At 42.1% G+C, this 23,735-nt stretch overlaps 1 protein-coding gene across 1 annotated transcript in view; it reads left to right on the forward strand.

Annotated features, from left to right (window-relative positions):
- Positions 1-23,735, forward strand: part of DHRSX (dehydrogenase/reductase X-linked) — a 319,241-nt gene that overhangs the window by 227,084 nt on the left and 68,422 nt on the right. The window contains exon 4 of the mRNA XM_030202103.1: positions 4,802-4,903. Coding sequence (XP_030057963.1) covers positions 4,802-4,903 — 102 coding nt within the window. The remainder of the gene's footprint in view (positions 1-4,801; positions 4,904-23,735) is intronic.

The following is a 23,735-nucleotide window of genomic DNA, read 5'->3' on the forward strand; positions in this document are numbered from 1 at the left end:
GCACTCAATAATGACATCCTTCCATCTTTTAAAAACCTGAAAGGCTCCGCTTAACACAAGACTATCTCTACTCCAGGAAGCAGGCCTTCAGCCAGGCCTTTAATGGAAGAAGTAGCTAACTTCTTAGTCTCACACAAACACACAATTAGTGACATAGGCTGCACATACTTCAGCAGGACATGTTTATCCACTCCTACCCTAGCTGAGATAACATTTAATCATCTCTCTGACCTCATGTGCAACTTTCTTTAAATTAGTCACCTTATTTTCTAACTCCTCTCACTCTCTTATGTATCATTATGTTTCATCTTTGCTTATACCCTACGCTGTCTATTAAAATGTTCTATTATGTATTGTGTTCACATTGTAAGTAGTATACTACACACCATACTTTGTATTTTTATTTGAATATTTTTACTGCTGTAATTGTCTATTCCTTATGTTTGATTTGTTCTTACTGTACACTACCTTGAGTGAAGTCTTTCAAAAAGGTGGTAAATAAATCCGAATAAATAAATAAAATAAATAATTGGTAGTAACTCATTAGTAGTTACTTACAGTGGAACTGTAGAGTATACAGTGAACAGTGTTCTATTACAACTTATTAACTAACTAACACGCTTGAGCTATCTTCTAAGATTAACTGATAATATTATTCTAACATTAGAAAGGCTTAACTGTTTATATAAGATCAAATTTAATGTGAAACATAATAGTCTTTGGAACTCATTGTCTATTATGAACTGGTTTGGGTTCCATTTTTGTGTGTTTTGCCAGAATCAGCAGGTGGTTTCGTGTTTCATCTTCCGTGTCCTGTGTTTATGTGGTGCTAGCTTTTCAAAGATTGGGCCTAAGTGTTTTTGAATAATCAGGTTTTTATTGAACGTCAAAAATGCATATAGTTCATTATTAATCCTATTTCTCGCGGCAACAGGTACCACAGTTCCGCTCCTTTGCCTGTGATTGTCAAGTTGTGTGTTCTCTTCATTCTTATGAGGTTGGTGTAATCATTTTGATTTCCTGTAAGGATCTTGGGGTTCTTTTGGGTTGATGTAGTTGGATGATGTTCTGGATGTAGGATGGTGTGAGGCCATAGAGACTTTTGAAGATCGTTAGTAGCTTGAATTCTTTTCTTGCTTTAATGGGTAGCCAATGTAGTTCGATGAGGAATGGTGTAGCATGATTGGATCAGCAACCTTCTCCTATCAATTTAGCTGCTGCATTTTTGACTATTTGTAGATGTTTGAGTAATCTGTCTGGTAGTCCTAAATAGACTATGCTGCAATAGTCGAGTCCTGTAAGAACCATGGCCTGTACTATGATACGGACAGTGCATTTTTTCTAGCAAAAAAGGTGCCGGTACTCAAATGCTAGGCCACTCTTCAGGGGTGGGGTGATCATTGAGGGACTCATCCCAAAATAGCCAGGCCCCCTGCAACCAATCACAGAATCTATGACAAGGCAGAATTGGTGTGTAGAGCCTGAGCTCTTTCATTAAAACTTGGGGTCCATGGGTCAAATTTAGCAGACAATGGAAAAGGTGCCGGTACTCAGTACCCCCTCAAAAAAAGCCCTGGATACGGAAGTGGGTTTGATCAAGTAGATTTTTGTATGTTATAGAAGCTTTTATGTATTAAATTATCTGCAAGTACATATTGAGGTGTGAGTCTATCCATATTCCCAAGAGTTTGATTTCGCTTTTCATGGGGATTGTTGTTCCTGCCAGTTCAGGGTGTATGTCTGGTTGTTTTGCTGTCTTGTTTCTCACCCATGGTATGTTGGTTTTGTCAGGGTTGATTTTTAGTTTCAGGGAGCAAAGCCACTCATAAACCATCATGAAGACTTCTTTCATTAGTGAGTATATCGATGGTGGGTTTGTTCCTGGGAATAAAAGAATATTGTCATCTACTTAGGTGTAATATTTGATTTTGTGTGGGGTAAGATCTTCCCTATGTCTCTGGGGTAGAAGTTGAAGAAAATAGGAGAGAGTGGGGAGCCTTGTAGGACTGCATGTTTTATTTGCCACGGTTGAGATAGAGATTGTTGCCATGTGACTTGAATGAATCTGTGTTTTAGAAATTCTGAGAGCCAGTTGAGAACTCCATCCCTCATTCCTACTTCTTCAGGTATTGTTAGGAGAGTTTCATGGTTGACCAGGTCAAAGGCAGTTGATAGGTCTAGTTGCATAATGAAGATTTTGCTGGTTTTTATCCATAAGAAGGTATAGTTCCGATAGAAGCCCTGATATCACTATTTCTGTGCTGTATGTGGAGTGGAATCCTGATTGCATTGGATCCAGTTGTTGGTGTATTTAACTGGTTTGAATCTTTTTTGCAAAATAGACAGTATCTAGTTCTAAAGGGAGGCTGCTTTTTATCTCCCTAGGAATCTCCTTGTGGTGTTCCCCAAGGTTCTCCCATCTCTTCATTCCTGTACAACTTATTTATGCGCTCCCTTGGTCAACTCGTATTAACATCTGATGAAAGCATGCTGTCCTATGCAGACAATATGTTTTTTCTTGCATCCTGTTAACCAGGCTGTGGATTCTGTGTCTTCTAAAATTAATGTCTATATGAAAAGGATAAAAGATTGGTCTGTCAGGGCCAAATTAAAACTTAATGCTGACAAGACCAAGATATTATGGTTCTCAATGAATTTAACCAAAATTCCTCAGATAATTGTGGGTGATGATGGATCTCGGTTTAATGTAGAAAAAACTTCCAAAGTTTTAGGAATGGTATTAGACTCATCTATAGTTTGATTAGAAAAGTCTATTTTAAACTAAAACAATTACATCTGTTAAGATCTTATTTTTTAGAAGATCATTTTAAAATTATTGTGCAGTTAACAATTCTGTCCTGATTAGATTGTAGTAATTCACTTTACTTGAGTCTTTCTTCTAAGAAACGATTCCGAATTCAGCTGCTAGGTTAATATTTCGGAAAACTTGGCTGGATCATACAAGTCCTTTATTAGGACTATTGCATTTTGGTTGCTCGTGAAGTCTCGGGGTTATTTTTAAGGTACTTTGCTTAGGGCCCTGTTTACTAAGCTGTGCTAAGGGTGTGCTTGCATTTTTAGCATGCGCTAAATGCTAAGTCACCCATAGAAATATACGGATGACTCTAACATTTAATACGTGATAATTTTAGCGTGCACTAAAAATGCTAGCACACTTTAGTAAACAAGGCCATTAGTTTTTAAGTTTTTGGAACGTTTGTGCCCTGAAAGTGGATCTCAGGTGGTGAATGTGCTGAAATCTAGGACGGTTTCCAGAAGATGTAATTATTCACTGTTAGCTTTTCCTTCAACTAACAACATATGGTTTAAGGCCGCTTTCACTCAATCATTTTTCTTTATCACTGTTCGTTATTGGAATAGTCTTCCGTGTGAGTTATGTTTATAAACAAATTATTTTATTTTTTGCAAAGCATTGAAAACATATTTGTTTACTAGACCTGGGGGGTTATAACTTTTTATTGCATGCAATATATAAGGTTTTTTTTTCTTTCTGCATTTGTGTAATTCCTGATTTTTGTTGTCAGCCTCTTACTTTACATTGGTTGTAACGCGCCTTGAATCTACTTATAGAGAGTTGACGAGAAATAAATCCCTGATAACATAATATAATTATAGTTTAGTTTATAGTTTATTAAAACTTGCTATACCACCCAAGCTAACTTGCAGATATGGGTGGTTTACAGAATAGAAATCAAATATAAATAAAAGTAGGAAAAGACCTACATTATTGGACAGGAAAGGACAGAGCCAGCCATAACAGAACAGTCAACCTCGACAAGATAGCAGAGAAGGGGCAAGAGAGGGGAAGAGGAAAAGGGCCGGGATAATTCATAGGAGGAAAAACAGTGAAAAAACCGATGCCAACTCTCTGCCTTTCACTTACTGAGTTAAATGCTTGTCGACCTCTTCACCTGAAGTGTAATGATTATTATAATAAAATCCAATGTTCCCTGTGTTATTCTTACAGCATGCTAGATACTATGAAGAGTCAAACAGAAGTGCACACCAATCTTTGAAAGGACCAAATTTAAAACTCTGTGTTCTCAGACAAAATAGATCAGCGTACCTCAAGATTATGTTAGCCCTATACATGCCTTTGAGGCCTCTGAAGTCCTCCCAAGGGACTTACCTGTACTCTTGTCAAAAGAAATCACATAAATACTTACTAGCAAAACTTCTCATTAAAATGAGCTTGCACGGCGTGACTGAGAACAGAGCAGGGCAGGCAATGCGAGACCAGCTTGTGACCAAAGCTTCAGCTGGCGGGGGTTGGGGCCCCCTGCCAGCCAAGGTGTCATCATGCGGCGGCGGTGGGGAGGCGGGCCAAAATGTGCCCCCCACTTTGGGCTCTGCCCCCCCCCCCCCAGTCGAGGTCTGGCTAAGCCCCTGGCTGTAAGCCCTTTTAAGCTGCATTAGGCGCGTGTTAGTACCTAACACAGCTTTGCAAAAGGGCCCCTTAGATTTTAAGCCCTAATGTACATGAGTTTAACTCACTTTTAACTACTGAGAGAAACATGAGCTAAATCCAAATTCTCTTCTCCCTCTTCCCTTTCCCCTTATGCTATGGTCATGACCCATCCACCCACAATGAATGGTCTCTCGAACATTGTCTGTGCCTGGTTCTTGGGTTCAGGGGGAGCAGAAGAGAAGAGAAGGAATCCATGCGTGCTGGGAAGATTAGCTCAGACAGAGCAATGCCTCTATACTGCCTGATCAGCTTCTGTGCTCTTACTTAAAGCTGACTGTACCCCTTTCTTTTTTTCTTTTTTTTTTCTCTCAGTGGAATTCATATACTGTGATTTGGCTTCCATGAAGTCCATCCGAAAATTTGTGTACCAGTTTAAAGCAAAGCACCTCCAGCTACATGTTTTGATTAACAATGGTAAGTCTTAGCTTTTCATTCTTCCCATCAAATCTGATAAGTTCACTTCCCCTGTAATGCATACATTTTTTTAAAGCATGCAAGGAAAATGTGGTAGAAGTATTAAAAATACATTTCTTTATTTATAAAATCTATACCACAAATCTGATGGACGTTATTTGAAGCAGTTAACAATAACAGTATATACTGAGGGGCATTTTCTAAAAAAACGTCCAATCAGAATTGGGTTGTTTTGCTCATTATGTCCTAAAAAAATAAGTCCATCTGACAGCCATTTTCAAACAGGAAAAACATCTGGGTCCCTTTTGAAAATGGCGCAAAGCACAGACATTTTGCACAGAAAACATCTACAAAGAGTCATTTCCAAACTGAGATGTCCAACTTATAAACGCCCAAAAACCAAACACTAGAACATTTGTCTGGCATCATTTTGAGAAAAATGGCCACATAGGCATCCCTGCAGATCAGAGGGGCAACCTAGTGGTCAGTGCAGTGGACTTTAAATAATGGCACCCAGGTACAATTCTCACCATAACGCCTTTATTTTGTATTGTGAGCCCTCCAGGAACAGAATAAACCCTACTGTACCTAACTCTACACCATTATAATATCCCTCCACCCTCCAGTGTCTCCTATGTTGAGGTACAGTAGGTAATGTGGTTTTGGAGGGCTCACGATTTCCACCACAAATGTACTAGGTAGAGTGGGATTTGGACCTGGATCCCTATGTTCACAGTCTACTTCACTGACCACTAGGCTACTCCTGAGAGCTGCTTGCTGCTCTGTTGGGTATGCCCATAATACCTGATGCTATCATAGTGTCTAGTATCCCCCTTTCAGTTTCACTTCCTAAGGGGGTGGGAGGGGGACACATCAACTAGGGGATTATGGAGAGGTCAAGCTTTAATGCTTCCAGTGATCAACTGGTCAGTCAGAGCACATTTTTGTAATTTAGACATGATTGAGACAGGTCTAGTTAAACACATCCTCCTTTTTTTTGCCTTGGACGTTTCTTCCTGTTCCATTATCGCTTAAAGAAGTCCAACTTTTGGGCCTGCCCTAGTCTTACCCAAAACACGCCTCCAACCTTCCTTCTCTCTTCCCTTTCTTAATCTCTGTATATTACTAATTGTATGTGATATCCTGGAATAACTATGTCATAACAAAACTCTGTAAGCCACATTGAGCCTGCAAATAGGTGGGAAAATGTGGGATACAAATGCAATAAATAAATAAACATGCCCCCTTACTATTTGGATGAACTGCAGTGTAAAAGGTCTTAATTTTGCATTTTGAAAATCACAAGTTAGACTTTTTCGGCAGATAGATGTTTTCCTGGCTATTTTGAGCCGTCTATCTGCTATGAAACTGAGCTTCATAAATACTAAGCATGCAGGCATCTCACCACTATGCTAATAATCCAATACACTAATACACACCCAGAAAACAGTACTCAATAATGACCCCCCCCCCCCCCCGCCAGGAAGCTCCAATACCATTCATATAAGTCCACAACTCTCTTGCTCTCATTCCTGTGTTGCCTCATATGTGTGGTTGCCCGCCAGATATCTCATCTCTCACCAGGCAAAACATACGGGGCCCGATATTCAGCTGTCGGTGGGCAGCGCATTTGATGTCCACTGCCGGCACTAAACCCCGGTATTCAATGCCGGGCCATTTCTGGTGACCGGCATTGAATATCTGGGTTTATTTTGGCCACTAAAACGTTAAACAGTTATGCCAATATTCATCACTAACTAGTTAACTTTTTAGCGGTCAAAGATAGGCCTGCTATTTAAGCGGCCTACCTGGACTGCTCAACGTAGCTAGTATTTATTTATTTATTTATAGCATTTATATCCCACATTTTCCCACCCATGGGCAGGCTCAATGTGGCTTACATCAGTCTAAAAAGGTATACATCAATCCGGTAACAAACAATCAAGCACAATGAAGTTGAAGAGGTTAGTGAGTAATTACAGAGGAGAAGAAAAGGATAAAGGGTAATAGAGTTCAATATGCCGTTACGATGGCTACAGTTCAGGAGTTATGGATACAAGGAGGGACTTTGGCGTATGGCACCGAATATCCATAACTAACTGGCTATGTTGTGCGATGTAACCAGGATATTCAGCAGGAGATAACTGGTTATCTCCCGCAGAATATCCGCAGTTAGGCGCTTAAATGCTATGTAACCGGCCAAGAAGTCTATACTAAATTGCTCCTTGCTTTACCCCCTTTTCTGCCAGACAAACTCACAATGATGTCGGGGAATTTTTCAAAGGTATAATTAAGCTGCCAGTCCTCAGTGCTGGTGATCAGATCCCTGTTTCGAATCCTGGGAAGGAATGCCTAGGAATTTTCAGGCTAGAATGATCTGCATAAGGGTGGGAAATACAAATTCCTGACTTTTACTGATAATTTTATATCACATATTACTGCACCGATAAATAGTAAATCAACTTTTCAGCCTCCTGGGGGGGGGGGGGGGGGGGGGGAGGGAGGGAGAGATGTTATATGTTGTAGAGAGTAAAACAAAACTTTCAGAAATGCATTTACTAGACCCTAATATGTATAGGATTGAAACCATAGCTGGATGTCAGAAAGAAAATATAAAAGATTGATCAGGAGGTAGAGCTTGCACATTCTCTCTATATCTTCCTGCCTGGATTTTGGTCTTGCAGCTGAGAAATCCAACCTAGCTAGAAAAAGTTAAATTGTAAGCCGTAGGCTCAGCCAGCTAGAATCACTGAGTAAATGTATAAGCCATAGACCTAGTAGAATTGCAGCCCCTGGCAGTTGAAACCCCTCAGAACAAGGAAGGCACAAGAGGGATTAGACTATCAAGAGTAGCTACTTATATTAACAGCAGCTGGGTCAATAGTAAAATGCTACGGTCTGCATTTTTTTTTAAACATTGGCTACTACATTTAAATATTTTACATATATTCGTTGCCACTATCTGCAAAAGTGGAAGTGCTGAATCAACATATATAGTGACAAGTGCTGCTGTTATATGGATGGTTGGCCACATTCATTTGCTATCCGGATACATTTAGAACAGCTTTTACCGCAGCCTATCTGTTGACATAAGTCGAACCCCCATGCTCTACCCACACTCCACCCCTACATTTTCTGTTTAGTGTCACTGAAAATTGACAATTTGGACACTTACTTCCTTGTTCTATAATCTATCCCCAAATTCTATAGAAACTGTGCGCTCAAATTTGGGCATGCACCTAATTTGTATGTGCAATTTAATTATATAACCAATTAGTGCCAATAATTGTTTTTGTAACAAGCAATTTTTGGAATTAATTAGATTTAATTAGAACTTACGTGCATAAATTTAGGTGTGGGATCCGTGCCTAAATTTTAAGCATAGCCCAAAAAGGAGGCATGGAAATGAGAGGATCATGGGCATTTTGGGGCGGATTGGGGATGTGATTTTGAGTTACATATGTAATTATAGAATATTGGGGGGGGGGGGGGCTCCATGTGTAAATTTAGGCGTGGGCATTTGCACCACTTTTTTGTTGGTGCAAATGGCAATGCCTAAATTTATTTGCAACCAGTGGCGTGGCTACGTGGGACCACAGGGGCCTGGGCCCCTGTAGATTTGGCCCTGGACCCCCCTGCCGACGACCCTCTCGACCCCCCCTCCCGCCGCCAACCTGCCGTCGCCGTTGCCTACCTTTGCTGGCAGGGGACCCCAACACCTGCCAGCCAAGGTCCTCCTCTTCTGGTGCAAGGCTTCGTTCTGTTTCTGTGAGTCTGACGTCCTGCACGTACAACGTACAGGACGTCAGACTCACAGAAACAGAATGAAGCCTTGCGCCGGAAGAAGAGGACCTCGACTGGCGGGGGTTGGTGTCCCCAGCCAGCAAAGGTAGGTGATGGCGGCAGCGGGGGAGGGTTGGCGGGGGGAGGGGGGTTGAGAGGGTCGTCGGCAGGGGGGGGCTCAAAGTTGTTGTTGGTGGTGGCGGTGGTGGTGGCGGCGGCGGAGGGGGTCAGCAATGGCGGGGGGGGTGTCGACGGTGCCGGGGGGGGCTAAAATGTGCACCTCGGACTCTGGACCCCCCTCCCACTGAAGTCTGGCTACACCCCTGTTTGCAACTGTTGGATGTAAACGCTATTCTATAAACCATGATAGTGCTTAAGGGGGGGGGGGGGGGTTGGTGTCGACTTTTTTTTTAGGCGCGATTTATAGAATGTAGGCCATAAGGACCAATCCTGCCTCCATCCACCCATTTTCTATCTGTGAAATCTCCTATCCATATATCACATAAAAGTAGGCACTACCTACTTTTATGTACACATACACCGTCATTTTATAAAATTATCTCAACGATGTCCTCAATTAAGTACTTAATTGAGCACATAATGGAGATAATTTTATAACTTTGCACCTATAAATGGCTGCTTATTCTAAAGGAACTTAGGCATCTAATTTCCTTTATAGAATACTAGTGTAACAGTGAAAATATGTACCTATTCAGGCATGAGCGTGTATGAATTCAGAGATATGAGTGTAACTTATAGCATTTGATAAGCTATGCTTGTAAAGGTGAGTTCCGCCCACGTGTACACCTACCTATAAAATACATGCTTTATAAGAACATATGTGTTTACAGACTAGCTCTTAGGTGAAATATTGGCATTTATGCACATTTGTGTGAACATACGTGCATATATGCCATTAGTCCAATGATTTACATGCTTTATTGGTATGTACATATTAGCACAAACATTACAGAATTACCCTCCACATGCTGTTCCATGCACTAATGTACCTCCACGACAAGCATTCGAGGATATGCCATTTTTCACAGAATATTTTTTGTTAGGTCTGAGTCCCTCATATTTGATTTTACTAGGAGATTTCAGTCTCCACATGGAGAAAATTCTGGTGTTGCAAGCAGCTAAAGATTTATTGAGTCTTATACTCTTTAGGTTTTGAGCAAATTAGGAAGACTTCAGCTCATTAGAAGGGCAACATTTTAGATCAAAGAAAGGTCATTAGCTAGTCATCCAGACATGTTTCGTTTCTTTCATAGAGTAGGTCTCATTCTTCCTCCTTATAGACCTGCTTTTCCGATATGAGATCTCAATTTGGTTCTTTCAGTCCTTACTAGGCCGCCTTTTGAGCCTTTGTCTCCTTGTTCCCTGAAGGATTTGACTCTAAAGGCAGTACTTTTGGTGGCCATTGCTTCAATTCTGTACGTGTCGGAGTTGCAGGCCTTTTCTTGTCCATCTCCTTTTCTGCTGTTTTCTAAGTAGCATGTTATTCTTTGCCCGGTCCCTTCTTTCCTGCCTGAGATCTTATCTAAATTTCATTTGAACCAGTCAGTGATTTTGCCCATGTTAGGTTCCTCTTCTGGTTCTGAGGAACAGAGACAGCTGCATAAGCTGGATATTAAGAGAGTGCTCAAACAGTATTTGCAATGCACGGAGGAATTTAGACGGTCCAATCATCTTTTTCTGCTTCTTGTTGTCTCTCGCAAAGGTTTAGCGGCTTCGAAGGCCATCATTTCTAGGTGGATTGAGGAAACGATTGCTTCTGTTTATCATCTTTCTGGTAAGCCTATTCCTGACAATGAAAACGCATTCCATGCAGAGTCAAACAGCGTCGTGGGCTGAGTGTTTTTAGGTGCCTCCACTGGAGATCTGTAAAGCAGCGACATGGTCTACCTTGCATTCATTTTCAAATCACTACAGAGTGGATGTGCAGTGTCGTCAGGATGTGATTTTTGGCGAGTGAGTACTTACTGCAGGATTCTTAGTGTCCCTCTCTTAAATGCACTGCTCTGTTATTCTTCATCAGTCATTCTCTGGGCTGGTCCGAGGGGATGCTAAGGAAGGAGAAATTAGATCTTACCTGCTACTTTGCTTTCCTTTAGTCCTTACTGACCGGCCCAGATCTCTGCTTTTTCAGTTTTGTGTGGAGCTACTTCTTGCGATTTTGTGCATAATTGTTTTCCTGTTTTACAATTTAAAAAAATAAAATAAAAAAGGACTGCCTGTACTGTATGAGAGGCTGTTATAGTTCGTTGGCTGCACAGATGGTGTTCTGTTTGTTCTTTTCCTTCTGCTTTGTTAGGATAATACTGAATTTTGCTCTAGCTGTTCAGGGCTCTTATTGGCTCTCATGAGAATCAGAGTTCTCAGTCTCCATCTGCTGGAAGGCGTGCACAACCCATCAGTCATTCTCTGGGCCGGTCTAGAGGGACTAAAGGAAAGCAAATTAGCAGGTAAGTTCTAGTTTCTCTTTTTCCTCCTAAAACTGATTTTATTGTACGTGTTCACTGTCTTTTTATCTCCAGAAGAAAAGCAGTATATTAAATAAAACTACACCTTAGAATCTAGCATACCTGGGTATATACAGGACCGCTGAGGGGGGGGGGGGGGGCAAGGGGGGACAAAATTCCCTAAGCCCGGGCCTCCCCGGCTCCGGGCTCCCTGCATTCGAAGCGGCAGTCGCAGATCGCCTCCCTTCGGGCCTTCCCTCCCTGTGTCCCGCCCTCGTGTAAACCGGAAGTTACATCAGATGAAGGCAGGACACAGGGAGGGAAGGCCCGAAGGGAGGCGATCTGCGACTGCCGCTTCGAATGCAGGGGGCCCGGAGCCGTGGAAGCAGGCAGGTGAGACTAGGGACTGCAGCGGCAGGGGGAGCTGCAGGGGATAGCAGCGGGGGGGGGGGGGGAGGCCTTGCCCCGGGCCCAGCCTAGTCTCTCGGCGTCCCTGGGTATATGCAGACATACAGACGTACGTGGTTGGGTGCATGCACTTGTGCGACTCATAGAGCTAATGTAAGTCGTCATGCCTAAATGCTGGAGATGCATTTGTAGTCAAGTGCAAGTGTGGCTCCAACCAGACTCCACCGATGTGTATGGCAACCTGTTATGTAAGATATGCATGCATTTACAGAATAGCACTTAGGAGGCATATTGGCATTTATGTGCATACGTGCACACATATACACGAGTTACATTCAACAATAGTAGGTATTTCCCTGTCCTTGTACCTCAGGCATTTGAAGGTTAAGGGGGTCTTTTGCAAAGGTGTGCTAGGGTTTTAAGCTCGTGCTAAAAATTAGCATGCATTAAACGCTAAGATGCCCATTATATTCCTATGGGTGTCTTAGAGTTTAGCACACTCTAATTGTTAGCACACCTTTGTAAAAGGGACCCTAAGCGACTTGCCCAGGATCACAAGTTGCTGAAGTGGATTTGAAACAGGCTTCCACAGGTTCTCAGCCCACTGTTTTTAAACATTAGGCTAATCCTCCACTCCTGTCATTCTAATCATTTATGTATGTATTTTGGCACATAAACGCTAGTGCTCAGGTTAATAGAATTACCTCGTAACAAGCAGTTAAACATACAATGCTCTTTTTCTGTACAATTCCAAGTCCTGGAGTTTTTTGTAGTTCACAGAGCAGAGTTGTACAAAGGGACATTCTGTTATGAATTTCTATGGAAACATGAGCCAAGCTTCTTGGGTTATAGTTGCCCTAGTATGACTTATCAGGAAAGACATTATTTCCTCTCACTCACAGAAACATTCCAGTTCCTGAGACAAATTAGATGTTTCAGAGAAATCTCTGAGAAAGCTGTAATTAAATAGATGGTTTCACTACGCTTTTCATTGAGACTGAATCACATGAATAATCAGCTGCGGAACAGTGGAGGCCTCTCCAGAATAATTAGGTTACAGCCTCCTTCAACTGACAGTCACAAGCAGAATCACCAGACCTCCACTTACGAGAGAACTGTTTCCTCTTCTGCTCAGCATCCTTTTTCGTATTTTCACTAGTATGTGTCCTTGTAGTGTTAAAAAAAATACCACATTTTCCTTTGTTTCATCAAGAAAATGCCATAGTAATGTTCTGCTCCAAACAGTATCTAGTTATGTATAAAAGGCTAACTGCTATCTTCCTTTTTACATATATGTTAGAACAGAAATGCTAGGGGATTATGGGTAATGTGAAACCAGCCTTAGACCGGGTGAATTAGCATTTGCTGCTCCATTAACTCTTCTTGGGAAAGTGCCTGCTTCCTAAAGCTGGAGAGCTCACATTTGTGATCTACCTCCTGCTACATCTAGGTTTCATAATTTATCAAAAAACCTTCATGGGCTGTAAAGCTTTCATGGCTTTTGAGAATGGCAAGTTGTGAGAAAGCCAAATATACATATCTGAGTGACTTGTTGTCCATTTCCAATCTTTCTGTTGGGCTAAAAGAGACTTTATTTGTAATTATTTATTACATTTTGTTACCTGACTTTTTTAAAAATATCACCACAGGTGATGTACAATATATTAAATAACAATAAACAAACATGGACAGAGCTATATTGGTCCACAGCATATACATAGTATGTATGTATATAGATAGTAATATGTGATCAACAATAATCCAGATATTGAAACTACCATACAAAACCTCACCTGTAGCACACAACATACATAAACCTCTGAAAAAGCACATGCCTCAGATACCAGTAGCCTACAGTAGAAAGAAGAAAGACAGACCTGTATAAAATAAAGGACTCAAGGTATCTTAATTCCATGAGACTCCTCAGATATTGAAGAGTAGTTACTAGCAGTAAAATAATGCATTTTACTGCAGGCCAATTTACAGGTTAATATTAGCACAGTAAATTTCTTTTTGCATTGCTACAGATGGAATCATTGTGCATTCCTGGCAGAAGCAAAACAAAGATAGTGAATCCTATCTCAGATCCACTAACTTTTAAAGGGGCCAGCGATTCAGATCTGAATGCTTGCAGCCTTGCACTCCTGATCCCCCACTGAATCTCAGACAGAAATAGTGCCCAGTGGTATAAGTCTGAATGTTTGCACCCATTATCCCCCACTGAATCTCAGTCAGAGCAGGGGCGTAGCCAGACTTTGATGGGAGGGGGGTCCAGAGCCCGAGGTGAGGGGGCACATTTTAGCCCCCCGCCCGCCACCACCGCCAACTTTCACTCCCCCCCCCCCTTGTACAGCGTGCAGGACGCACGCACAGAAATTTGATCAGATCATTCAGCAAGCAACGCTGCGCGGCCAAGAAGAGAACTTCGGCTGGCAGGGGTTGGGGTCCCCCGCCAGCAAAGGTACGCGACGGTGGCAGGGTAGGGTTGGCGGCGGGAAGGGGGGTCGAGAGGGTCACGGCAGGGGGGTCCAGGGCCAAATCTATGGGGGGCCCAGGCCCCCATGGCCCCATAGTAGCTACACCCCTGAGTCAGAGATACTGGTCAGTGGTGTCGATATGAACACTTACACTCCTGATAACCCACTGAATCTCAGACAGAGATAGTGGCCAATGGTGCAGGACTCAACACTTGCGCCTCTGATATAGTACATAAGAACATAAGTGTTGCAATACTGAGACAGAATGAGGGTCCATGAAGCCCAGCATCCTGTTTCTAACAGTGGCCAATCCAGGTTACAAGTACCTGGCAAGATCCCAAAACAGGACAATACATTTTATGCTGCTTATCCTAGAAATAAGCAGCAGATTTTCCCCAAGTCCATCTTAATAATGGCTTATGGACTTTTCTTTTAGGAAGCTATCCAAACCTTTTTTAAACCCTGAAAACTAACTACTTTTACCACATTCTCTGGCAACAAATTCCAGAAATATTTTCTCAGATTTGTTTTAAAATTAGTGCTTTGTAGCTTCATTGCATTCCCCCTAGTCCTAGTATTTTTGGAAAGAATAAACAAGCGATTCACTTCCACCCGTTCCACTCCACTCCACTCCACTCCTCCTCCTGCACCAGGTCATGCGCTCCATTAAGGACTAGGTCTAGAATTTTTCCTTCTCTTGTTGGCTGCTGTACAAGCTGCTCCATAAAGCAGTCCTTGATTTTGTCAAGGAATTTTACCTCCCTAGCATGCCCCAATGGTTACATTTGCCCAGTCAATATCAGGGTAATTGAAATCACCCATTATTAGTGTGTTCCCCAGTTTGTTAGCCTCCCTAATTTCCGATAACATTTCTACATCTGTCAGTTCATCCTGACCAGGTGGACAGTAGTACACTCCTATCATTATCATTACCCTTTTCCCCTTTACACATAGAATTTCAATCCATAGGGATTCCAAGATGTGTGTTGTGTCCTGCAGAATTTTCAATCTATTTGATTCAAGGCCCTCCTTAACATACAATGCTACCCCTCCACCAATTCCATCCACCCTATCACTATATTTAAAACCAGCCATTTAAACGGCACTTCACCAGCTATCCAACAATATTCAGTGCATCGCCGGCTAAGTATGGCAGACAAATTAGGCACCAAAATACTGGCCTATATTTGGCTTGTTTCAATTTAACCGGCCAGCGCTGAATATCGGCTTGGCCAGTTAAATTTAAACTGGTCAAAATACACCCAGATATTCAATGGCAGTCACCGGAAACGGCCTGGCATTGAATATCTGGGCTAACCTCCGACCGCAGACAGAGATAGTGGCCGGTGGTACAGGTCTGAACACTTACACCCCTGATCCCCCACTGAATCTCAGACAGCAGCAGGCAGGTTTCCTAAGACTGGCTTTATATCTCAAGGTCTTTTGTTGTACTGTAAAATCGAATTATGAAGTATCTGAAGATGGGAATTATGGTGGATTTAATGAACGCAGTGCTCTATGAGATGACTAGTATTTCATTTAATATGGACCAGGGGCATAGCCAAACACCCAATTTTGGGTGGGCCTGAGTCCAAAGTGGGTGGGCATGACAGACCCACCAGCTGAAGATTCCCAACATCTCTCCCTCCTCTCCCCTTCAGGCGATTGGACATCTCTCAGCTTCATTCGCCCAAACCCCTGGTACCTTTTAAAGCCTTCAGTTCTTCATAGGCAGTGAGCAGCTGGCGAAGAACTAAAGACTTTAAAAGCATAGGCGCCCGGTATAAGAGGCTTGGAGAGGCTAAGCCTCCCCTGCTGTGCTCTGAGGGGTTTAAATTGTTGATTTATCACCATCCTCACAGCAGGAGCTGCAGTGAAAGCCCTCTAGCCTTGTGTAACCAGTTGTAGAAATTGATTTATGGTTTGTTTACCTTACTGCTGGGAGAGCAAGGGGGGGGGGGGGTTGGCTGGAGGTGTCCTGGGTTGCCAGGGAGATATTTAAGGAGGATGACTTCCTGACCTGCACTGAGGACAGAGAGCAGCAGAATCGGATACTGGGCCGACATGATCAGAAAAAGTCACAGACAACAAAGGTAGAAAAGATCATTTTATTTTCATTATAGTGTTTGGAATATGTCCACTTTGAGAATCAGGTGCTCAACATTAAAAGTTTATATTTATTTACTTATTTATGGCATTTTATCCCACATTAAACATGAATTAGGGTGTTTTGTGGCTCTACATGAGAATTGTGATAATATGATCCCTTGTTTCATATTGTTGACGGTCTGCATTTTCCGTATGGGTGGTATATTGGTGTATTAGGTTCTGCCCAGTGTAATATTTATGGTACAGTAAGGTTCTGAGCGTGTTTTTGCACAAAGTTGTGCATAGTGTTTTGCAGTTGAGCGATTGTGCTTAGAATATGCTTTGAGCAACCACTTTATTCTTTGACATATGATACATATCTAATATCTAAGTTTAATAAAAGGTATTAATTGTGACTTTTATTTTTATTTATTTATTTTTTCTGTGTGTTATCAGACAATTATGGATTTAAGCTCCACCCCTGGCCCCACCCCTATCCCCGCCCCCTTTAGCCTCCCCAAACAGTTGGGCCACCGACCGCCTATGTTTAAAAGGAATTGGGGGGGGGGAGAGGTTGGCAAACGGTATTTCAGGGGATGGAGAAATGCCAGGAGTCTTCAGCTGGCAGGGCTTCGGGATCCCTGCCAGCCACATCACAGCTGGGTGAGCCTACCTAGGACTATGGCACTGCTATGGACTTTGTTTTTCAAAATAATTTTGTTCTACTCTGATAAAGAAAATGTTGACAAAACAGCTCACTGCAAACCAATCCACCAAAACCCCAACAAATAGAACAACACTTTGCGAAAATTTTAAAAAACACAAAAAAAACCAATGTTCTGCAGAAAACACCCTTCACTTATAAAATATGTTTGTGGTTTTTTTGAGTTCTTGAAAGAGAGTCCCTCAAAGTAATTGAGGAAGCAGCAGGCAGCAGCAGTGGCAATTCTGGCACTTTTATAGAAGCAGCAGTGATGGCTTCAATCATTTATGAGTCTGGAGTTTGAATGGGATTGTTCCCTAGCGCCCGAAGCAGGTTTTATGAAACTCAGCGCAGAGTCGAGCAACAGGAGATCGCAGTACGGAGTTGCTACAGATAATTGCATTGCTGTTTGCATTATGAAGAAAGCTTTTTGCTGTTTTGAACATATGCTTGCTCAAATATTCAATGTATATGGACACATTTGAAAACTGCTGTACTATTGAGCACACATGAGTCTTTATTGAAATGTAATCACTGGATGTTTTTGTGAGCACCTATGATTAACATCCTGTACTAGCTATTAATAGCAGCTGAATGTATGGGCTGCCTGTTGGCTTTTAGGAGACTATGAGAAGCTCTGTTTCATACATATTTTATGTGAAGTATGTTTTTTTTTACAGAACATTGGTTTTTGACAATAAGATTCAGACTGTGTATTGGTGACCTGAATTACCCTACTAATGAAAGCCTAGAAGAGGCATCTTTGCCAAGGTAGAATTTTTCACTGGCTGCTCCTGACAGCAATGGTTGCTTCTGGAATGGGTAGCCGTCTTCCCTTTCTCCTCATCTTTGACATGGACGCAGCAGTGGTGCAGGATGGCTGAAGCATGCCACCACAATTAACTTGAGTTTTGAGCCAATAAAGGTTTTATGTATGTAACCCTTGCCTGTCCAGGTGAGCATCGGGTAGGTTACTTTAAGTAATTTTTAATAGTTTGTAGGAAGGTCTGGGCTGGGCCAGTTTACACTGGAAGGCCATAGGCACTGAAAATCAACTCGCTGAACATTCATCTTTCTCTGAGATCTTGTGACAGAAGACAAGCAGACCAGCGGTCTGGAAAGATGTGGAGCTTTATTTTATATAGTAACCCAACGCCGCCACATTTTGCCCACAGGCTGCTTCAGGGGTAGGAATAATGGCCTTTTGTCTCCATCCTTTCAAATCTTCATGACAGGAGTGGTGGAGCAGCTAAACAGAGTGGCAGGCTGAGAACCAGGAAAGCCACAATTCAAATCCTGCTCTGTATGACCTTGGGGCAAGTCACTCTGGGGCCCTTTTACTAAGCTGCGGTAGGATCTACGAGCTTGCAGCATGCACCCAAATGAGACTACCGCCAGGCCAGCACACCCTCCTGGCAGTAATTTCAGATTTGGCATGCGCCCATAATACGTGGATGAATTATTTATTAATCGGCGCTTCGTGCATGCTGACCGGTCACCACACATGTAGCGTGTGAGCCTTTACCACTAGATCAGCGGGTGGTGTTAAGGGCTGAAGCCGTTTTTGGGCACGCGCTGGTTTCATTTTTACCGCAGGCCCTTTTCCCGTCCCAATGAAAAAAGGCCTTTTTTTGTAGATGCGGTAAAAACTGTCCTGGCACGCGCCCCATACACGCGCCTACACTACCACAGGCCACTTTTTACCATGGCTTAGTAAAAGGGTCCTTTTATTCTCTACTAGCCGTTAAGCCCGTTAAAACGGGCGAGATTTCCGGCTACCCTCCTCGCCGCCGCTCCCTCCCCCTTCCGTGCCGAGCCCCCTGCACTGACCTGACAGTGCCTCTAAAAGCTTTTAGAGTCTTTTCATCAATAAAGAAGTTTTTAAGATATTGTTTCCAGGTTTTGTATTTCTGTGGCCAAACATCCCACTTTTTACCTGCACCAATATTTTAGGTGGAATCACTTACACGAGCCGTACACTGTAGATAACTAGAGATTCTATCATCTACCCACATAAATGTGCATTCCATCCATAGTGCACCCATGTGAATATCTACCTGCAAACTATGCGCCATTGCAGTTAGGCACCATTTTACAGAATAGTGCATAGCTGGAATATTGCCCTTTACTCATATATGTGTGCACATACATCCAGGTTATCTACATGCATCCTTGGTTCTTAATGGCGGGAGCTTATCGAATTGCAATAGGAATTTAAGTCGGGTTATTTGCCCCTTAATGTGACTTAAATAGCCCTAATGCAACTGGACTTGTCTTACCATGGTGATGTAGGTCGCTACACGTTACACAATAATGAGATGCAAAACATGCAAATGCATGTAAAGTAGCTCATTACAATGTAAAAAGAATAACGTGACATTTCAATGTCTTGCATATGGGATGAAATATTTTAAGGAACCCAAGAATCAATGACTATTTGATATGTAAATTTCTTCTTGTGACATGCTTCTCATTGCTTCTCCAAAATGCTCAATGAGCACATTCTACACTTATTTGATACCCGCAGTGGTGTCGCAAGGGCAGCTGACACCCGGGGCGGGTCGCCGCTGCGCACCCCCCCCCCCCGGGTGCAGCGCGACGCACCCTCCCCCCTCCGTAGCGCAACACCCCGCCCCGCCCGTGAGAACATACCTGGAAGGCGGTGAGGGGCGGGTGGGAGGGCCAATCCGCCGAGAGCACGCCGCTGGGGGAGTGTCAGCGCCTCGCTGGTTCCTTGCTCTCTCTGCCCCGGAACAGGAAGTAACCTGTTCTGGGGCAGAGAGAGCAAGGAACCAGCGAGGCGCCGACACCCGCCAGCGGCGTGCACCCGGGGCGGACCGCCCCCCCCGCCCCCCCCTTCCTACGCCACTGAATACCCGACAATTGTGTTTGGTGTAAGTCTGTGGGATTATTATCTGGTATAAATACATAGGAGGCAGGCCTCTTTAAATTGAAAGGAACCTCTGGAATGAGAGAAAATGGAGGAGAAGTATGCTTTTACCTATGGCTATTTCCTGCTTGAATTTGGCCAGGAGAGTGACTAGGACAGTTTCAGTGCTATAGTGGGAGTGGAATCCTGATCGTGAGTCGTGTAGTATTGAGAACTTGTCCAAGTAATCCGTAAACTGTTTGGTCACCAAGCTCTCCATCAATTTTACTACTAGAGGGATGGACGCAACTGGGCGATAGTTTGTGAGATCATTTGATTTTTCTTAGTGTCTTTTGGTATTGGGGTAAGTAGGATGTTACTATATTCCTCGGGGATGGAACCTTGTTGTAGCATGAAGTTTAGATAATGTATAATGTTTTTATCATCTGATACTCGTTCCACCACCTAATGAATTAATATAGAAAAAGCTTCAAAACAGGAGCAAGAAATTGAACATCCCATAGGTATAGCTTTATCAAAAAAGAAATGTGACTGAAATTTGAAACGAAGCAAATAAAATGATTCCGTGTGAACAGATAAAAGCCGATTCAATATCAGCTTTTGCCGTCAAAGCGCCCTTACCACACCTCCTCAACAAAATTAATGCTTTATTTATTTTATTTATTAATTGCATTTGTATCCCACATTATCCCACCTCTTTGCAGGCTCAATGTGGCTTACAATACATCGTGGATAGTGGAAATTAGAAGAGAGTAGACATTAGTGTTACAGAAGGATTTTGGGTTACATGGTGATGGAATACATGATAATAATAAAACAGAAGGCATTGATTTACATTTCTGGATATGTGTAAAAGTTTCACATGTTTTGGTCTTTGTGGTATATCTTGTCAAAGAGATGGGTCTTTAGTAATTTACGGAAGTTGGTCAGTTCATAGGTCGCTTTCAGGTTGCTTGGCAATGTGTTCCAGAACTGCGCGCTTATATAAGAAAAGGTTGATGCGTGCATTACTTTGTACTTTAGACCTTTACAGTTGATCAAAAGAAGCATATTTCACCGAACAATCATCATGATCTATAAATGCAATAAAACCATAACTCACTGGATTAGATAGATTATGAATTAATATAAATTTCCCTGTTCTTTTATAGGAAAATTCCCAGTGGTGAAATAACCAAACTCTCAGACGGAGGACTACTAAAAGGGTCAGCTATTCCACCCAAATCAATTTCTTTACATAGTTTTTCAATCGTGATCCTGCTATGATTAAGTACAGATGGTGAATTTCTTGTCGTATGAACTAAATCAGGACCCTGAAAACAAATTTTAAAACCATCCCAGAAACCCTCTAACAGCAATCGCGCGTAATCTCTCAATGAATAACACTGTAACCACTCCTCCAACTCTGCTACCTTAATTGGAGATGGGGCCTTGCTGAACACTTCTCAAGGGCACTGTTCTGGGTCTATAGGCTTGGCAATCAATCCCGCTCTAACATTGCGTATAAAAGCTGGATGATTTCCTGCACGTATGGAACGCGTGCTTAAATTTACAGGCCTGTTTTGCACATTGACCCGAACTGAAGTGGAAGCAAGCATTCCCCCCACTGTCCCCTTCACAGATCCCCACCAATCCTGCTCCATTATCCTCCCCATGTAGAGAAATTGGTTTGAAGGTGTGTGAAATTCTGCTGCCCAAAATATTGAAAGGACCATGGCCAAAATGGAGTCATTTTTGTTAGCCAAATGTCCACGTCCCTAAAGCTCCATGCATTAGATTTATGCTTAGCAAGACTTTTTCTAAAATGAGTGTCATTATTTAACCACGACCAAGCTCTGTAAGTCTGATAAGCCCTCAAAATCATATCTGCATATCTTAAGAAACTCAAATAATTCAGGCTTAGCCTCACCCAAAACAGCAGCATAAATATTAAAACCTAGCAAGCAATCATGAATGGTCACTTTCACCCTCTTTTTTTTTCGATTCCTCCTTCCCATCATCATTTTTCTTTTCCTCATAATCCTGTTCTTTCACCAACAATGAAAATAAATCCACAAATCTTCCCTTCAAAATTTTCCTTTTAGCTTTCAACGAAATATGAGTCCCTAAAGGTGCTAAAGCACTAAACGTATGACCAGATATATTCAATTCCTGATACACAACATTATCCTTAGCCACCCCACAACTCTTAGATAACGTTTTAGATTTTACTACAGGGGGAACCTCAGAATCACTTCTAGAATTAGATGACGATAAAGATGAAGATTCAGACGAATCTAAAGGCTCAGGATTATTTCCCACATCCCTTCTCTTTCACTTTTCCAAACCAAGGCACTTAACCACCCTCCTCAAATTATGCATAAACTTTTTATCCTGGAAACGCTTGCGTAAACTTTTACCTCCCATACTCATCCCATGCCTCCAACCACCCTTCTTTTACTCCCACCAGAATTATAATCATGCTTAGGGTTACCCATATGTCCTCCAGGTTCTTTTATTTTTAGGAAAATGTCTTCTTTTTCTTTTCTATGCCCATGACGACACACCTACCCACATAAGAGAGAAACCTTTCTCTCTGGCCTACTAATCAGTCTGGACACATGGGGGTACTAAAGAGGGAGAAAGGCATTGCTGAACTCCTCTCTATTTCCCTGCACAGCTTTAAGCATATGTCATGCAAAGACTTTCACATGTATCTCAAAAGCCAGCCAGGGTTGTTGAGGGATATCCGCTCTTCTCATAAGTACGCTTGGGCTCAGACTCAGTCAAACTCAAATCTGGAAGTTCTTGAAAAGTAGATTATTGTCTACTGCTGTACTATGTCAGCCACTATTTGATGTGTGTTCATTAACTAAGGCTACGATTAAAAATATTTTTTTAGCATAGTTGGCATCCATTTTTATTTTTTCTGTCCTCTCTTTTTGTCTCTGCAAATATGGTAACCCTAACCATGCTCTCTGTTAGAAGTCTCAGGTTCAGAAGTGTCATTATTTCTCCAATCAGATTTCTTTTACCCCTGAGACTGCCTTATATTCCGTGTACAGTCTTTAACTTTCTTAGCAGCCACCTGCTTCATAACATTCTTAATAACCTTTCTGTCCTTAGCTTTCCGTTTAGTAACATCATTTAATGCCACATTTCCCTTCTTACCAGTTTTTTTCCTCAGATACCACAGCATGGCTATTCCCTTCACAATAATTCATTTTTCTCAGCCTCTTACTCCCAACTCCAACATTGCAACCCTCCTCCCCTCTTTGGTGCCGTGATTACCAACAAAGCCAGTACCGGAATCTTCGATCCGCATACAAATTTCGGTGCTATTTACAAAATCCAAGGCTGTCGCCATTGTACAATGACTATAGCACCCAATCCCAAGAAGCTATGAAGGCTCCCTCCACAGCACCCCCATCCTTAGCCTCAGCTGATCCAGGAAACGGAAACTGAGCCTTTAGGCCATCACCCTTAGCACTTTTTTGTACTCTTGGAGAGGACAGTAGTGTCAAAGTTGCTCTGAACTAATGTAATTATCCTGTTTGTTTGATTAATAAATACAAGTGTTGTATTCATTAATCAAACAAACAGGATAATTACATTGTGTTGATCTTGTTGATCTGAATATGAAGCAACTTTAAGTAATTGTGCTTGAATTAAAGGAAACGTTAAGGCATGTGGTTGGTATAGAACAGTGTATTTTAAATACTATGATATTTCTGAAAGAGAACAATGCTTATATTAAATATTACCTTTAAAATACTGAATGGAGAAAAACACTGGAAAATGGATTTACTATATCCCTCCACAGATCAAAAGTGCCTTTCATTATTATAATACTGCAATGATCATCATGGATTTAACAAAGCAGAATTTACTCAGGAGAAGTGCACATGAGGAAAAAAAACATATTTCAAGAGCCTTATACTCAGTGGTGTGCTGGAGCAGGCTCTCACAGGCTCGCAAGAGCCAGTTGTTAAGTTTTTAAGAATTTTGGGAGCCGGTTGTTAAAGTAGGGCCCTCCATG

The sequence above is a fragment of the Microcaecilia unicolor genome, chromosome 4 (assembly GCF_901765095.1).
Source record: "Microcaecilia unicolor chromosome 4, aMicUni1.1, whole genome shotgun sequence".
Lineage (NCBI taxonomy): Eukaryota > Metazoa > Chordata > Amphibia > Gymnophiona > Siphonopidae > Microcaecilia > Microcaecilia unicolor.